At 52.2% G+C, this 18,063-nt stretch overlaps 1 protein-coding gene across 2 annotated transcripts in view; it reads left to right on the forward strand.

Moving 5' to 3' along the window:
* Positions 1-1,368: 1,368 nt before the first annotated feature.
* The window catches only part of ATP2A3 (ATPase sarcoplasmic/endoplasmic reticulum Ca2+ transporting 3), a 53,400-nt gene continuing 36,705 nt past the window's right edge, over positions 1,369-18,063 (forward strand). For both annotated transcript variants that reach the window (XM_061470388.1, XM_061470390.1), the window contains exon 1: positions 1,369-1,590. In XM_061470388.1, coding sequence (XP_061326372.1) covers positions 1,473-1,590 — 118 coding nt within the window. In that variant the 5' untranslated portion in view covers positions 1,369-1,472. The remainder of the gene's footprint in view (positions 1,591-18,063) is intronic.

Consider the following 18,063-nt stretch of genomic DNA (forward strand, 5'->3'; position numbering starts at 1 on the left):
TGTTCACGTGGGGACAGTCACTGGGAGTGGGTTTTACCCTGGTCACAGGAAAACTGCTCAAGTGAAGAGCTGGGTTAGGTGCACTACATGGATAAGTCCTGCAGATAGGGGGTAAGGTGGTTACTTAGCTGGGTTGTACCATGGATTTTGGGAACAACCCTTCTTTTCCAGATCAGGACAACTCCTCACGGTGCTCCTGGTCTCTGCTGTATGGGGGAAGGGGGGGCCTGCTGTAATCACTCATTTTGCTGCTATAAACAGTCATTTTCCCACTAGAAACAGTCATTTAAGTAGCCTGCTGTGAGCAAAAGGAGTGTTGTGTAACTGAGGCTCTGGCCCCTACTTGACCGAGCAGAAAGGGGATGGGAGCCTGGTTAAATGGGGCAGTGAGAGGGGTCAAGGGCAACCTTGCTGGGCTGAATCCTTGCAAACCCACAAGTGCCTCCAGAATGAACCCGTTTGCTGGAATATGGATGCACTGCCTTCTGCCATGGGGATGAGGAGCACTAAGCGCTGTGACGCTTGATTCCCTGGGATGTCTGAGATGCACTCAGTGAGACTGAAGCTTGGGTTTTATGATGTGCCTTGGCTTCTTCCTGCATCTCCCTGTGGTGACGTTTTACATTTAATGTTTCAAAAGCTTAAGGCAGCTCAGCAGAGCTGCTTCCCTCCAGATATGGTGCATCAATGGGGACAGTGTCGACAATGGTTTCCACAAGTGTCAGGCAGTGATTCGTAATTCCAGGGCTCTCACTGTCATCAGACACTGCCCCTGGATATGGGCCTGCCAGAAGGGTGGGAGGAGCAGGAACAGGGCATGGCCCAATTCCAGATGGATGAGGGGTGATGGAGGGCACCCCCTCTCATCACACAGGGCTGAACGACCCCTTCCCATGTCTCCCACCACCCGAAGGAGCAGCCACTGCCGGGGGATGTCACCCCTGGGGCAGGAGGATTGTCCTGGCCGCCAGCATCACTGCCGAGGGGGCTGGGAATAATTAAGAAAACTGAGGGTGAGGGTGCTGAGGCGCTGGCACAGGGTGCCCAGAGAAGCTGTGGCTGCCCCATCCCTGGCAGTGTTCAAGGCCAGGTTGGACACAGGGGCTTGGAGCAAGCTGCTCTAGTGGAAGGTGTCCCTGCCCGTGGCAGTGGTTGGAGCTGGATGAGCTTTGAGGTCCCTCCCAACCCAACCCAGGCTGTGATGAAAACACGATGGGCACCGACGGGTCCCTTTCCGTGCAGGGCCGCTCTGTGCTGCCGAGGGGCGGGCGCCGGACACGGAGCATCCCCGCTGCCCCCCAAGCTCGGTGCGGTGCGGGGCTGCCCGCGGGAGGCGGCGCTGGGCGCGGGGCGGGGCGGGACGGCGGGCGGAGGCGGGCCCGGTGCGGGCGGAGAGGTGCCGAGGCAGCTCCGTGTGAGCGGCGCCGCGTGTGCCCCCGCCGAGCAGCCGCCGGGCCGGGCCGGGCCGGGGCATGGAGGCGGCGCACAGCCTCCCGGTGCTCGACGTCCTCCGCCGCTTCGGCGTGAGCGAGAGCTGCGGGCTCAGCCCGGAGCAGGTCCGCCGCAGCCGGGAGAAGTACGGCCGCAATGGTTAGTGCGGGACGGCGGGATGGGGCAGCCCGAACGGGACGGTGCGGCGGCTGGGACGTTCCGTCGGGACCGGGAAGAGCCGGGGTGAAGATGGGGCCGGGGGTGCAGAGACTCCCTCCGCGCCCCGGAGGAGCCGTGGGGATGTGCTGTGGGATACCTGTTGATTAGGGGAACGTTTGCCGGCTTAATTCAATTACCGAGTTACCGGCGTATGGGCGGCCGCCGGCGCTGGAAATTAGCGGGGTAGTAATTCCTCTGGCGGAATGGCGGAGGGACACGGGTATGCGGCGAGGGAGAAGAGGGAGAGGTGCCCCCGTTGCCTGTGGGTAAAAGAGGGAAGCCCCAAAATAGAGGCAAGGGGTATTGCGATGGGGGGGGGACACCCCGCTCCCAGCTCGCCATAGCCCTAGCTGGGCCCTGGGTGCTGCTGCGGAAGAGGAAGGGGTGGCAGGGGGAGATAGGATGATGCGATGTGCAGCGGCCTCGCTGCCTGCTCCTCTGCCCCGGGGAGCCCTCCTTGAGCAGCTGGACATCTTCTAGCCTGGATAAGGGCGGCTTTTAACCTCGTGGTTTGCAAGTGCTCAGTGTGCACGGGAGGGACTTACAGGGATGCCTGAACCTACCCAGTCTGATTGCCGTTGGTCAGGCTGTGGCAGGACGTAGTTTTAGGGTGAGTTTGCTCCAGTGCTTTGGGGTAGCAGGTCCTGTCTCAAAGTTGTGCAAGGAGATAAGTGTGTAAACTGTCTCCTGACTTGGAGCTTTTTGCATCTGCTTTTTGTTTGATCCTTAAGGATGAGGCTGAGGAAACCCCGAGCAGATGCTGGCAGGATTGCTGTCTGCATGTTTATTCATTGAGAGGGCTGTGTGGACTCCAAACAAGCCCTGTGAGCATCAGTCCTGTGTGCTGGGCTGTGCTTGGGGTCCCCCTTCCTACCAACACTCCCCATATCAGGTAGTTTATGCTTTGCTTCCTGGGTTGGTGTGGTCAGGACTGCATTTGAAAGCTCTTACCATGGAGCACTCTGCAAAAGGTGTAAGCAATGGAGCATCTACCGTATCTGCCCTTGTATGACCTGGTTTTGGAGGAAGGCAGCTGGGGACCTGTCTCATTAGTAGGGAGGGGAGGGGAGGGGAGGGATCCTTCTGCTTTGGGGGCTGAATGCAAAATGCATCCTTAACAAACAGGTGAGCGGCCTGATTTCAAGGTATAGTTGCTCCCAACATTTCTGCGCCGTCCCTTGGCCCCATGAGAATGTGATGTGTGCTCTGTGCCATGCTGCACCATGTCACCTATGGGCATCACCATTGCGGGGCTCATGGTGGCTTCATCCTTCTGTTTGTCCAAGTGAGTCATCGTCGCTGAGTCAGGCACATTGGCTGCTCGGTGACACTGGGCTCTCCTTGAGGAAGGTGGCTCGAATGTCTGATGTAGGTGGAAAGCAAAGGGTTAACAGTAGCAGTTAAGTTTGTCTTTTTATTTGTCTTCCTTCCTCCATGAAGGCGAGCTCTGTGCTTGGCTCTCTGCAGTTTTGCTTCTCGTAAAGTTCAGTGTTGGGTTTCTTGCAGGCTGTTGATTCGCAAGAGCTTTTGACTTTGGGATGTCCTGTGGCTTTTGCCTTCGAAGCAGAGGTCTGCATCTCCTGCACAGTACACCTCACAGTGATGTGCATGGACATTGAGAGCAGTAACACGGGCAGTGTAACAAGCAGTGAAAATGTGAAGATTTTCTTTTAAGAATTCTGAATTGTTGCAATTTTTGTGCTGTATTTACATTTTTCTCATGGCACGGATGAGATTTCGGCACGTTAGCACAGCTTAAAATCACACAGAATGGGACCCTTTGTGATTTGCTTGGTTTAGAACCTTGACGTTAAGCAAATAGCCTTTTTTTTTCAGCATGGTGAGAACTTGTAGGTTGTGTTGCAGCAGCAGGAGCCAACCTCCTTGGCTGTGCTGGGGTACCTTTGCACGCCCCATGTGGGAGAACTGCTCCAGGGAGCAGTGTGGGGTGGTGAGCTGGGCTTAAAAATGACCTGTATTAAATTGCATTTTAATTTAGGCTTAATTAAACTCCAGCAGCGGAAGTGTGGGGCCGTTCGGTGACACGGTTGAGCTTGTGCAGAAGGGGGAAGAAGATTCTAAGCTTGGGTGGCTTGAAGGGCAGAGCAGCCCTTTGGCTCCAGCTACTTTCATTTTCACAGCCTCCCGTCTTGCATTCATTCATTTCACCTGAAATCAAGCTGCCAGTGTGGTCATGAATCACAATCTAAAATACATCATCCTTCTTAAAATCTGCCTCCTGACATACTTCAGAGCTTCTCTCTGCTGCTTCTTTATTCTATTGATGCATTTTAAATGCTGGAGCAATGAGCTCCAGCATTAAGTGAGAAGCAGCGGCTGTTGGTGTGTTTTATATTAAAAATATATATATTTTAGGGGGTGAGTGTTCTTTTGGAGCCTACGATTGCTTTTTCGGCTCCAGTGCTCGTATTTACATTTGCAGGAGGAAACGGAGAGCAATACTGATTATTTAATATCTCCAATTCGTGGCTTGGCAGCCAAGCAGTGAGATGTAGATTGCTGGACTGGAAGAGGATATTTCTCCTTTTAAGAAGAGCTCGTGTTCCAGTTTCAGCTCTATCATGGCTGTTTTGTTTGCCAAGGAAGCTGGAGAAGCGGCAGAACATTTAGGTCTCACTATGGCAGTTCTTAAAAGGCTTCTGAATCTCCAAAGTCAGTTTTAACTAATAAATGCTTTGGATGCTCCACGTGTGCCAGGCGGGTGCTTCCCTGTACTTCCTCCCATCTGCCAGCACTGAGCTCCACAGGTTGCTTTTACACTACACCACTTCAAACCCACTAAAATACAAAAGCAATAAATGAGCAGGGGGAGCAAGGGGGGGGCAGATATTATTCTTTCTAAACGTAAAACCAGGGGCACAATTTACCCTGAAATGATTCCAGTTTTGCTAAGGAATGACAGATGTAAACAGGAGCTGCCCCATGGATGGTGAAGTGATTTTTCTGTTTTAAATATAGCTCTGATTTCTCTTGTCAATGGATTTCCATGTGTAAATGAGCGTGCATGTCAGGCAGGATATTGCTAGCATTAATGCATGTGCATAATTTTGTTTGCTTTGTCAGTGACCTAAATGGACTGTGAATGTCAGTAGAGTCAAGTGCTCAGCTGTTAGCAGCATAGGGGCCTTTATCTCTTCTTGCATTTCATCTCTCTTTGGACTCCCAGGCAGAAGCCCTGCTGCTGTCTGGGGTTGGAAATGCCACCGGGCTGGATCAGCTCTCCTCCAGGTCTTGCCCATCCTCACCCTTGCTGCTCCTGGGGCTGACCCCAGTGTGGTACTGATGCTCTTCAAACCCTCCTTTGCCTGCCTGCAAGGTGCAGTGGTAGCAGTATTTACGTGGTGGTTGTTTTAAGAGTTACTCAAGCCGGCTTCAACAGGGTGAGCTCAGACCCCATGGGTAGATTGCTTTTCTTTTATAACACACCTCTCCACATCTCCATAAGCTTTATTTCAGGATCTCGGAGCTCTCGTGTGTGTGTTTGCACGCGTGTGTGCCCAAGCCCATGTGGGTGGGCGCAAGAGATATCCCCAAGCCCACATCCAGCCTGTGATGTGTTGCCACCCTCCGGAAACCCACCGAGGCTCATTCCCGAGTTGCTTCTTGCTCTTTGACGCGAGCACACCTCCAAGCCCCTGTTTTGCTAGAAGCAGCAGCAAACCCCACTGATGCATTGTTTATTCCCAGCCTGTACCGGGGGCTGTGTGTCCATGTGCGTGTCCGTGTGTATGCACATCCATCAGCACACGCATGCAGGTGCCCCTGTGTGTACTCTAAGTGGGGCTCGCTGCCGGCAGTTGCTACCCAGCCAAGGTTACGCTCCAGCTCCCTCCTGACAATAAGAAAAGAAAGAAATACAATTTCTCTTCCACGCTGCAATATTTGCGATGCCGGCGAGGAGAGGAAAAGCAGCATTTTGTGACTCATCTAACTCTTCCTCTGCGCATCGCCCACCTTTTCCACCCCCGAAACACACGCTTCGCAGGCTGATTCATAAACATGCTATGTTTTTTTTTTCCCTTCTCCTCCTCCCAGTCCTCTCCCTTAGGAGAAATGCTGAGGCATTAAAACCTTGCGAGCGTCAGATTTAGGGAGAGACGACACCAAATTTTCCCAATTGGCCAAGAGGGAAGTCGGGATGTTCATCCCTGCGGTGTCCTGTGAGGTTACCCGCTTCCCTACCTACCTCCGCAAACTGTGAATGAACAGCAGTGTTCAGAAAGGCTGATCCCTGTGCTTAAAATGCTGCAGGAACCAGGGAGGGGAGATTTCCACGGTGAGGAGAGGCTGGGGCTGTCCTGGTGGGAAAGGTTTTCACACCCATGGCTTGTGGTTTCCCCCCTCTGGCGCAAGTGTTATTTCATTAACACTTTTATTTCGTGGCTGGTTTTAAAGCTGGGGGTGCTGGAGCTGGTGCTACAAAACACTGGTATAGGAGGATGCACTGTGGATGCCCAGAAACTGCTTAGGATGTGCCGTTTCCATAAGGGGGCTGGAGTGGGTCCTCCAAAACCACCATGAGCAGCAAAATACCCCTTTTCCCCCAGGCTAATCTTCCCCAGTGTTTCAGGTGCTGACTTGGCCCTCCCTACTCCAGCAGAGTGGTTTTGGCCAATCTCATGCAGCCCTTGCCATTGCTGTGTAGAAGCACATCTGCTCTTTGCCTTTGCAGTGGCTTTGGTCTTTGTGCCTTTTCTAATCACGGGATCTGATTTGAAGCTGTTGAGTCCTGTTTCCATGGTCATCTTGCCCCAGGGCAGATCTCTGAAATACTGTTGGTGTTTATGTTGCAAGTGAGGGTTTGGGTTTTTTCCTTTTTAAAGCTTCCCCTAAACCCCATTTCTCTTGCCTTGAAAGCAGCACCCAGCGCCTGGGGTTGCTTTTGCTTCCTTCCTACCAAGGGGAATTTTAATTTTTGAGAAGCGGCCAAGTCGCTGCCTTTTCACTTTGCATTTGATCTCCTCCTGCAAAAGGGATGGTGTGAAAGCAGGAGGCTCCTGGCTGCTGCTGCATCACCCCTGTCCCGTGGGTCTGGTCTGTCCCGGCACATCCACAGCCCAGCGAATGCTTTGGCACAGACCCTTGTGGGACCTCCCTGCTGGATGGCCAAAGCTGTGGCGAGAAGCGGGGCTGAGCACATGCAGCTTCAGGCAATGTAAAGCAGGTGGTGGTTGTTTTCTGGTGGTGAGAGCTGCCCTGTGCAGCACTCAAGCTGGGGTGAGCGCAGCTGACCCACACCATCCCCAGTGCTGATTATCAAAAGGCATCAGCAGTGTTGTGGGGCTGGTGGGGTTCCACGCAACCCTGAGATGCTCTCGTTGTCACGGCCCTGAAAAGAGGTGGTTGGATGCTTTTTCATCTGTTCACATCTCTGGAGGAGCCAGCTTTGATTTTTCTTCTACATGTACCTTTTGTAGAGTCAGTTGGGATGTTGATGACCTCCAAAGGTTATTCTTTGTAAGCCATGAACCAGATACAGGGTGTTGCACCCTGTGCATCTCGCCCAGTTGGTCCAGCCCTGCTCCCAGGGAAGCAGCTCCTTGCTGAGAGACACCACTTGTGTCCAGAGCAGCCACAAAATCCTCTTCGTACATCGAGTTCATTGGTGTGTCAGTGGATGCCCCATCCCTGTTAATGTTTCCAGGGCTATTAAAAGGAGCACGAAGAAGTTATGAGCAACACCTAAGCTGTATTGCATGGGGAATTAAGGCGTTAAAAGCAGAATAGCAAACCTCTCTCAGCAGGTAACATCAGTTGCTGACATTGCACAAGGATGCTCTAAACCTCCTGTTTATTTTTCTTCCCTGGGAAAAGCCCATTTGGGCAGCTCTGGCACACAGGGCAGCGCTCCCTGCCCAGCCTGCTGCCTCACTCTGCTAATCACAGCCAGTGATGGTGTGAAGATGAGGACATTGTCTCCTGAGCTGGCTGGTTTGATGTGGGTTAGTTCAGTAACCGGCTGCAAAGCGGTCCAGAGGCGTGTGGGAGTGGGATGGGGACTGGAAGCTGAGCTGCTGGGCTGATGTTTTCCAGGAGCATTGCTGGTTCTTGTGGTCTCAGTTACAGGGTGGAAATATTAAGGCAGGTTATGATTATCAGGAGATGGATTCGGTTTTCTGCTTGCTTTTCGTTTCATCTTTTCTTTCTTTCCCTTCCCTTCCCCTGGTTCTCACGTAGCAATCATGGATGACCTCCCATTGCATCTCAGGTGGGGTGAAGGCAACGAAGGCAGCTCCTCCTGGCCACTTGGTGCACCTCAGGCAGGAGAAACAGCTGATGCTGGGCAGACTGGGAGCACTGGGAAAAGTGGAAGGAATGGATGGAGGAGAGGGGCCTGCAGCTGCTGTGGGTGTGCAGGCAGCAGCAGGACGGGGCTGTCTGGGGCTTAGTCCAACCTGGTGCAATACTAATACCCAGAAAGCACCGACCCCTCAGCCCACCTCCATTTATTGCTGTGCATCTGGTTATTGTTGGTTTTCCTTGTATTGTGAATCACAATCTTTTTTTATCTCTCGGTGTTGGTACTATTGGAGGTAGAAGGTATAACGGTAACGCTCGAGCTGCTCTCTGTGTACCAATTACCTCTCTGGGAAACAGGTAGCAGAGATCTGGGCTGGAAGTGTAGAAGCGTTGAAGAACCAGAGCCAAAAAAGCAATAGAGAAAATTGTGGTTACTTGAGTATTTCCATGACGTGAGTGTGCGCTCAGGCTCCTCAGTGGGTGGTTAACCCCTCGCAGGCAGCTGCCTGCTCCATTGGCATCCAGCAATGACTGCAGAGGTGGTGATGAGCAATGCTGGGACAGGAGATTCATTATTCCTGTTAGGATTAACGCAGTTAATGCTAATGGGTCACCATGGCTTGGTGGGTGACTTGCACCAGTTGACCCAGTCATGTCGTGAAAGGAGGGTCAGATTTGAGTGCAAAGTGTTTCCTCTTTTGCAGAGGTGTTGAATTAATCCTTGCCAGCAGTAAACCTCATGCCTATATCTAGTATTTGCTGGTTTTCTGTGGGAATCTCCCAGGTTTTGAGGTTTGGCTGCTTGTTGTCACTCAGTAGAAGCTTTTTCTCACCCACAGAGGTGCTAGGTCTGTGGTTTGGTAGTGATCCCATCTACCTCCCAGGACATGGTCCGTGCCCATGTGCAGCCTGGTCCAGCACATCCCAAGGCATCAGGCTTCTTCAGGCCATGTGGTGGCATCTCTTTGTGACACCCGTGGTGGCTGTAATCTGAAATGTACATCTTTTTGAAGCCTAAACCTATAGGACCTTTAAATGTAGGTGTCTCGGGTCTGGTCATCAAAATCCTCCTAAAATTTACATCTTCAGCAACCTGCTGGATATGCTGATGTAGGTCCTGGCTTTGTCACCTGTGCTCCCACATGAACCCATCTGAGATTTCTATTTTTATATATGTGTATATATAATACATATATATGTCCCATTTGAGATTATATATATATATGTGTCACATTTGTGGTTGGAGCTAGATGATCTTTAAGGTCCCTTCCAACCCAAGCCATTCTGTGATTATGTATAATATATATGTGTGTCCCGTTTGAGATTATATACAATATATGTATGTGTGTCCCATTTGAGATGATGTATCTCTCTCCTTTGAGATTACTTATATAACTGTATGGGTTTTTTAACCCACACTGACCTTTCCAAGTCACCACGAGCCACCTTTGAATGAAAGACCCCTTTATGGAGGGGAAGGAAAACACAGGCAACAAAAAGCTGGGGGTTTCCCCTTTTGAGAGCTGTCAGTCCCATGCTGACGGGTGAAGGCACTCGAGGGCGAGGGACACGGCAGTGACGGCCCAGCCCAGCCGGTGGCAGGGTCACCGTCACCATCAGAGGTGCGATGTTTTGGGGAGGAAATCCGCTTCTTGCTCTTGCACGTCCCCTGTGCCCCTGGGTTCCTGTCCGTGGTATTTTTGCCTCGGGTGTTTCCTGCTATTTAGCCACTATGTGTATTTTAAACCAGTGTGGGGGGAGGCGGGGAAGGGTTGTGAGTTAATTCAGACCCAAGGGCAGGGCTGTGTGGGGTGGCTGTGGGAGCAGTAGGGCAGCCCCAGCGCCGAGGGGTTTTCTCTCTCCATCCTGATGAAACCACCTCCAGCACAGCCGTGTGGTCCCCAAAGCTACCAGCCATGGTCGTACTGCTCCTAGGAGCTGGGTGCAAAGCTGACCCTTGTGCTGGGGCTGTGTCCTCCTGGGGATAGAGGGCCAAAATGCCGTTCTCCTCCTCGTTTTAGTGGATGCTATCCATGGAGTCCTTGCAGAGTCACCCCCCATGCGAACGCAAGGGCTGCTTTTTATGTGAAATATTTGCTTTATTACACGGGGGTTTGTTGGTTTGGGGTTTTTTTTTCTTCTCGTTTGAAAACAGTTTTTCTTGCGTTTGTTGCTGATAAAAATCAGTTGGGTTTTGGGAGGGGTGTGTGGGTGGGGGAGACTCTCTTCTGCTTCCTTCGCCGTGGGGAGTGAAAGCACAGAGATCCTCGAGCGGAACTCAATTAGCTGAGCAGTGACTCCACGGCCGAATCCCCAGGGATTTGCCCTCTAACACATCTGTCAGCTCAGGTGGAGTTTGCCTGTCCCCAGGCGCCGGGCAGCCGAGGTCGGGATAACCCTCCCCTTACCTGCCTGTTTGCGCTGTTCTGTTTCCATCCTGCAACTTCCAAGTCAACAGAAGGGCTAAAATAAGAAAAATGTGGGGAATGAGTGGAAAACCAAAAATAAACCGGGGTGGCCGAGGCGTGCGGGGTCGGAGACGGGAAGCGATGGAGCTGTGTCCATGGTCTTCTCGCTCCGGGCACTGCTGAGGGTTCCCCTCCAGCCACTGTGTCCTTTGGGGTTTGGCAGGTTTTTGGGGCTTCTGTGTGCTTTAGAGGTCAGGGCCCTTCTGTTGCCAGCAGGTAAATGGAGACCCATTGGAGGAGCAGTAGTGTTTTGATGTGTTCCTCTTTGGAGGATAGTCCTGCAGTGACCTGGGGCTGCTCTGCACCATGGCTCAGGCCTCTTCTGGTGCTCCTTTTGGTTTATAAAAGCCTAATTCAAATGATTCTTCCCTTTTTCACCCTTTTTTGACGTAAATGTATGTAGGTATCTATGTATACACCCATGTATATAAAAGATCTGATTCTTAAATGCAATGTATATAGGTATTGTGTGTATATATATATAGATAGATAATATTCCATCCTTAGACACACACAGAGGTATCATACATAGTTGGAAGGGGATAATGGAAAAAGCCTAGATGAGACTCATGTTTCCAGGGATCTCCATGTATCTCGCTCCAGGAAAGGAGCTGCTTCAGCTGCGCAGACATGTGGGATCCCCAGGGAGTTCATCCATGAACAGTATTAATTGTCCAGCTCGCCCCTTTTTCCTCCAGAAGAACAGATCTGTTCTATCCTACAGAAATTTTTTTCTTCTGATCTAATCTAAACCCAGGGCAGTGTAGCCTTCATTTTCCATGAAAACCCATCCAAGAGGACTGCTGAAAATAGCCTGTGCTCTGAGAACAGATACCAGGAAAAGCAAATGTGTGTGTGGGGGGGGAGCCGGGTCAGCCAGGGCATGGAGTTCTGCACAGGAATTAATAGTATTAATCTCAGTCTGAGCTCGTTGAGTGGAAAAGCAGCTCACTGGCACCCATTGGAGGGTGCACTGCCCTATGGATACGCTGGCTGTGTTTTATCAGCCTGATTTTCTTTACCAGCAGATGGGAGATGGGTTGAGATCTCGCATTCAAACCTTAAATTTCACAAAGGCTTGCTGTGGTGGAGGCATTTCCTCCACAAAACAAACACTCGGGGAAGGAAAATGCAGCCCGCTGCCTCTAGAGCTCTGTTTTTAGGATGGAGTTGGCTCCCTGCAGCCCTGAGCTTGGGGTAGGCTCTTCTTCCAACTCAGCATGCAAAGTTTGGGCTTTCCTGGTCTCTGAATACACAGCAGGTTGTATGCTGTAGCTTGGCTACAGGTGGCAGCAGGATCAATTAAAACATCTCAGTTAAACATATTGATCAAAGCATCAGCTTCTGGAGGGGTGAGAATGGCAGGGAAGGCGTGAAAATGTTGTTTGGATTTAAAAGCAATATGTTGTAGTTCTCTTTTTACATTGATGTTACTGGTTTGGGGCTTTGCTTTTGAGGGCTTTCATCTGGCAACCCCCCATAGGCTGGCTCTTGCAGGTGTCTCAAGAGGTGGGTGCACACCAGTTGCAGTTCAGTCCAAAACCTGCCAAATTGCAAGATGTTGAGCAAAAGGAGTAACAAAGCCAAAAGTTTGCTGGGCTGTGCCAGGGGTGCTGCAGTGAGCCCTTGTCTGGGGGAAAGGAAGGAAGATTTATGCAGTTTAAGACACTGGGGCTACAGCAGGGGGAAGGTAACCCCTTTCTTCCCTGCTTGTTTTCTCCTGGGGTGGTGGGTACTGGGTCTTCTAATGCTGAGAGCCCCTGGACCAGCTAGTCCCTGTGGGGCGATGGAAGAAGTGTCCTCTAGGCAGGGATACTGCCAGCATCTGGGCTGCTGGATGCAGCAACCGGGAGCCTCCCTCACTTTCCATAGCACTTGGCTAGTGGAATAGAATCACAGAATCAACCAGGTTGGAAAAGACCTTCAAGCTTGTGAAGTCCAACCATTCCCCAGCACTGCCAAGGCCACCACTAAACCAGGCTTACAACCTTATCAAAGATGCTTGGCTCAGTATTAACACTCACCAGATCCTCAGGGAGGCAGTTTTGGGGGTTGCTATTCACCACACTGAGCCCCAACAGCCCTTTGCTGCATTGCTGAGCATCATCTCTCCTCCATCCAGGTATAAGCGTCTCCGATGTTGGAAGTGCATCGTAGTCTCATTTTCTTACCTGCCTTTTCAGCCCTAATATTCCCAGTGAGCCAAAACTCTTCCAACCCAGCACAGGGTGGCATTTGGGCATCTCACTTGGCGTGGGGGAGCAGGCTGCTGCAGAGCCCAAAAGGGTGAAAAAGCACTCCTGGGCATTGCTTACCACTGGGGCATCAATGGGAAATGAATTGAAGAAAATAGTTTTAGAGCAATAAAGGAGGAAATAAAATGCTATTCGTAGGGTGAAGGAAGAAGATATACTGAAATTGCAGCGTGTGTCTTGGTTGGGGTTGTGGCATTCTGGCAGAAGGTTCACAAATAGAGCAGAGTCATCCTGTGCCTTTCCTTGGAGTTATGGAAAGGGTCTGCTGGAAGCAGCGATAAGGAAAAGCTAAACCAAAAACCTGAAATAACCCTAATCCTAAAAAAAACCCACCCCGGCTTAAGCTTTATTTTATTCAAGCTCCTGTAGTGGTTTTACTTTTTTTTTCCTTTTCCCAAAACCTGTTACTATTTAAATGCAGATTTTTAGCTTTTCCACCCAGGAGCCAGAGCTGGAAATTCTTTCCACTGCGTTGGTGCAGGAGGGAACAAACCGCTGCTTTTAGTTTGCTCAAGTAATGCATCCCAGCCTGGAGCCATGGGTTTCCTCTGCCCGGCTCCCTCCCACTCCCAAAATGGTCCTGGGGATCTGCTTGGTGCCCATGAGGACAGGGATGGGGGGGGGGGGGGGAAGACCACAATTCCATAGGGATTTCCCCAAAATTTTCCCTATACTTTATCCTTGCAAACACCACGTAGGCACTGGAGCTGCCTGAGAGGTGGCTTCATTTAGGGGGGGGCAAAATCTCCCCTTATTTTCCTAGCCTTAAGAAAAGGAGGTGGGTTATTGCAGGGAGCTGATTTGCTTTTCACCGTGGCATGAGAGGAAGATGCTTCATGGCTCCATGCTAGGACCCCCTGCACCATGGCAGAGGGAAGCTTGTGCTATCCAGTGTTTTGGAGATGAACCGTTTCCAAGAGTAAGGGAAGGGAAGTTTGGGTAGGATGGGCAAGGTTATCCTTACTTACTTCATGCAGCTTCTTGGACCACCAGTCTGATGCCATATTCCCACCTCCATCCCTGTTTCTTTCTACCTGGAGACTGCAGGATGTGGTGGTGGTGGCTTATCCATCAGCATGGGGATGTGCAGATTTTCCAGACAGAAAGAGGTAGCGCAGGGTTGGATTTGCTGAGGGGGCACATCCAGGATAACTGTGTTTCCTAGTCCCTGACCTGCTGAGATAAGCTTTGCTGGCCAGAAAAGGTGCAAATGAGCTTTCCAGCTTCTCCCTTCTGACCACAGCTGTGGGTCGGGTGCTTGAATGTGCCTATTCTCCCCTGGGGCCCTGTCACCATCCTGGAGGGACTGGTGGTGCTAGGTTCTGCTCAATACTGGTGGGTTTGGAAGAGCAGGGTGAGGGTAGGAGAAGCAGTCGGACTGGAGCCTTTTCTGCCACAGGAAGCTTTGAGACCCAAACCAGAAATGTTTGGGGCTGATTTTATTGCCAGCCATTCGCAGCATCTGGGTGCCAGCCAGAAAACGAGTTGGATCATTTCACCCTAAAGCATTGCCTGGAAAACAGCAAGGACATTCCTATCCCTTAAACCTCCGCCAAGCATCCTCCTGTGCTGCCCTGTGAGCCGTTGCCCACCCCAGGCTGCTGCCATCCCCAGCACTTCCTCCTGCCTCAGATTTGCTCATCCTGGGGGGCTGTGGATCCCCCAGCCAGGAGGGGGCACTGGGGTTTGCAATGCACAGGGCAGGGTTCATTCAGGGACAAGTGCTGGGGAGTTGGAAGAGCAGCAAACTGCTGGTGTTTGCGATGGGAGGGGGGCTGTATCTCGTTCCTTTTCTCTTCCTGCTGCCTTCTGAAGCAGCTCTGAGCAGCCGGTGTGTAACCAGAGCTCACCCCGTGTGCAGGAAAAAGCAGCTGTGAGCAGTAAGCAAATAAGGTGCTGGGGGTGGAGGTGCTTCCCCCAACTCACAGCACAGCCAGGGCCACCACTGCCTTCACTCGGGAAGGAGACACAAGTGGGAGAGCACCCGTGGCTTTGGAACCAGCTCCTCGGGGTGATGGAGGATGCAGGAAAGAGCCAGATCCTCCTGGCGTGGGTTGCGGTGCAAAGCAGAGCTTGTCCATGGCCACCTGGCACAAGGCTGTGCTTAGCTCCCCATCTTGGTGCAACAGCACATAGTGTCCGTGGACTCCAGGGTGTCAGGGTAGGCAGAGGGTTAAGACCACCTCAGCCATGCAGAAGTTGAAGCATGTTCTAAAGTCCCTTTAGCTGCATCCCAAAGGTCCCACTCTTCCTGAGCGGAGCAGAGTCCTGCGTGGTTGGAGCTTGGGTGAGATGCAAGGTGCGGGACGGGCTCCAGGGATGTAGCAGTGTTTGGGAAGCTCAGGTGTGAAGCTGTTCATAAAAGCAGAGCTGTGTGGATTAATCTGAGTCCTACACAGCTGAGGCACTTAGATGTGGTTTGTCCTCTGTGACCATCAGGGAGCATTAGCACCGTTAGGCTTTGAGTGTTTGTCATCCCAGATCACACTAAAACACCCGGGATTAGTTTGCAAACGCTGGTTCTTCACAGTTCTGCAGCTCAGGGGCAGGGTGATGAGCAGCTTCATGCCTCCATCCCCAGGCAGGATTTACACCCAGCAGGTGATGTTAAAACAACCTGGAAAAGCCTTTCCTGTTGTGCAGTCTGGCTGTTGCGCAGAGCGCCGGTGATGTGGAGCGGGGCTGGCTGTCAGCAGGGATGAAGCAGAGCAGATATCCCTCCGGGATGGGATCCTTCCAGTGCAGCCGGCCCTGGGAAAGGCAGCCGGTTAAAATAACAGTTTATTCTGCCTGGTGTCGTGTGGGATGATGGAAGGATCCCAGAGCAGCCCTGCCGGGGCTCCTGCTTTATGTCATGGGAGGGGGCTGCTCTCTCAGCTGGGGATGTTCTGGGTTTTTCTTACCCTTTTCGCTACTTACTTGGGCCCTTTTCCCTTCCTGTCATCAGAGTCCAGGAGCTGGCTGTGTCCCTTGTTTTGCCTATCCATTTCCCTTTACCTGCATATGGAAAAAGAAACTAAAGGCAGGGGGGAAAGAAGTAAAATTAGTTTACAACATAAAAAATATGGCTCGAAGGAAGTTATTTGGAGCAGAAAGCTGGGCCCAGGTGTGATGCTCATCATTATCCCCCGCAGTAGGCACCGTGCCATTATCCTTCCCACATCACTTGGTGGCAGAAGTGTCTCCCATAAGGGAAATCTGAATTTATCCTAGGGAAGCTCCTGAAATGCTGGGCAAAACAGGGTTTCGGTGTTCACCCTGCCAGGTATTTGCTGTTGTGGGTCACGCACCGGGTATGAGCAGGGGAGTGTCACCTCGTGCCTCAGTTTCCCCAGAGCAGAGTGGGATGTGATACCTCACTGGAGACGCACCGGCTGCCACAGGGCTGTGCTGGTCTGGGAATTTCTGACCCTGGTTCAGCTGGAGAAACCCAAACATTTCCTTCAAGTGACCCCAGCGCCACCCCGTTGCATGCGATGTGTTTGCTTTGGCCTCCAGCACACGCTCTCCTTGGGGACATGAAGGCTGCGTAGAGCCCGGGGGCAGCAGCCTGCACCTCGCTCCTGGGTGGCACCCGTGTTTATTTACCTTTTCATCCCCTGATTCCCATGCCCTGCCATGCTGCAGGCGCCAGCGCGCGGGCTGCCAGCCCTGTTTGAGTTGGCAGGAGCTGGAGGTGAACCTCCAGCTCAAATAGCCCGACGCCAGCCCTGCGTCTCCCCGGGCTTGTTGCGTGCCCTTAGGGTATCTTGTATCGGTATTTTGCAGCCCAGCTTGGGCCACAGTCACTGGGCCGTGATGGCACAGCGGGGAAAGAGGTCATGATGTGACAAGCTCTGCACGAGCTGTAACTCCTCAGCAGTTCCAGGAGCCTGCTGTGTTTTGTGTCCCTGTGGATCAGTGGAGCCAGGACTGTCGGCACCTCTCCACTCAGTGATCCAGAGGAGATCGCCTCTGGGATCACTGTGGTGGGAGTGGTCCTGTGACATCCAGACACCCATCACCCTGCTGTGGCATCTCTGCTTTCTTGGCTGTGGCTCTCCGAAGCCACGATGCAGAAGAGCAGGAGCAGAGGAACTGCAGATATGTGTCCGCAAGCTGCAGGTCCCACAATGGGGAACTGCTCACTTGGGAAGCTGAAAACTTAAGGAGCAAGAGGGTGGCCCCTTTTTAGGATGCTCTGAGCAACCAGTGTCACTTTCTGCCCTTGGTGGTGTTACTGCATCTGTCTCCTGGCTGTGTTGGGGAGCTTGGGCACAGAGCAGCATGTCTGGGCTGAGCTCTGAGCCATCAGCCAAAGAAAGGGGCCATTCAGGTGCCAGCCAGGAGTTTGTATTTCAGCCTCACTGCTCACTGTGTTATCCCAAAGGAGCTGCAGATTGGGGATCGTCCTGGTTCCCTGTTGCCATAGGACATGGCAGTGCTGCAGCTCAGCAGCACCACCTCTGCTGCCCTCCTCAGTGCCATGCCACGCATCAAACGTGGGTTTTGGTGGGTACTAAACCATTTCATCTCTAGTAAGATTTTGGAAGGAGAGGGAGAGGCTTCAGCCCCAAAACTTCTGGTGAGTTTTGATTGATTCAGATCCAGAAATGTGGGCTTATTGTGACTTTCTGCCTTTTTTTGTCTGGGTATTTGGTGCAGAATGGGCACTAAGCTGCCATGCGAAGGGCAGTGGAAGGAGCCGCTGATGGCAGGGCAGGTGCCTGGTTCTCAGTATACTCAGAATTGTTTTTTTGGGAGGTGCCTGCAGCAGCGTTGATGATGGTTGAGGTTTGGTGACAGCGGTGGCAGTGTCACCGTGCCACCAGTGGTATTTCGTCTGGCTGCCCCGGTGCACGTGTTTCCTCCCGAGCTCACAGAAACCTGTTTTCCCTGCTCTGCAAACAGCATCTCTGTAGCTCTTCATGCACACCCCATGGGGGAGAAGCACTAAGAGGACCACGACATTTTGGGTGGCTCTTGGGGTGGAAAGTCACCCCTGGGCACCCCAAGAGCCAAAGCCTGCAAGGAGCCCCATCCACCTCCGTTGTGGCACCCGTCTGCCTCCAGCCCTCTCACCTCACGTGTTTGCACCCTCAGAGTGGAGCCTGGATGGAAATAGCTGCAGCACATCTCTTCTGCTTTTAATTGTGGTGGCTCTTTGGGCTGGGGAGAGGAAGCTGGGGGTGGAGAGGAGCCGGCTGCAAAAGGGGGAAGAGCCGCTTTCCTTCTGACACGCTCTGTGGGGTGATCTTAACATTGAAGCTGCTCCAGGGTTACACTTACACTTCTCTGCCGTAAGAATAATTATAGGTGTCACGCACTGGTCTGTTTCTCAAGATGCAGGGCATCAGAGTACCCTTATCTAAGAGGTACCTGGGTTTAAAACCACTTGTAGTGAGCGTGTCTGAGCACTGAGAAGCTGGCGCAGTTTGCAGCATAAACAC

This window comes from Pezoporus flaviventris, unplaced genomic scaffold (genome assembly GCF_033815535.1).
Source record: "Pezoporus flaviventris isolate CSIRO_AGI_PZ_B2104156 unplaced genomic scaffold, CSIRO_AGI_Pfla_v1 ptg000063l, whole genome shotgun sequence".
Classification (NCBI taxonomy): Eukaryota; Metazoa; Chordata; class Aves; order Psittaciformes; family Psittacidae; genus Pezoporus; species Pezoporus flaviventris.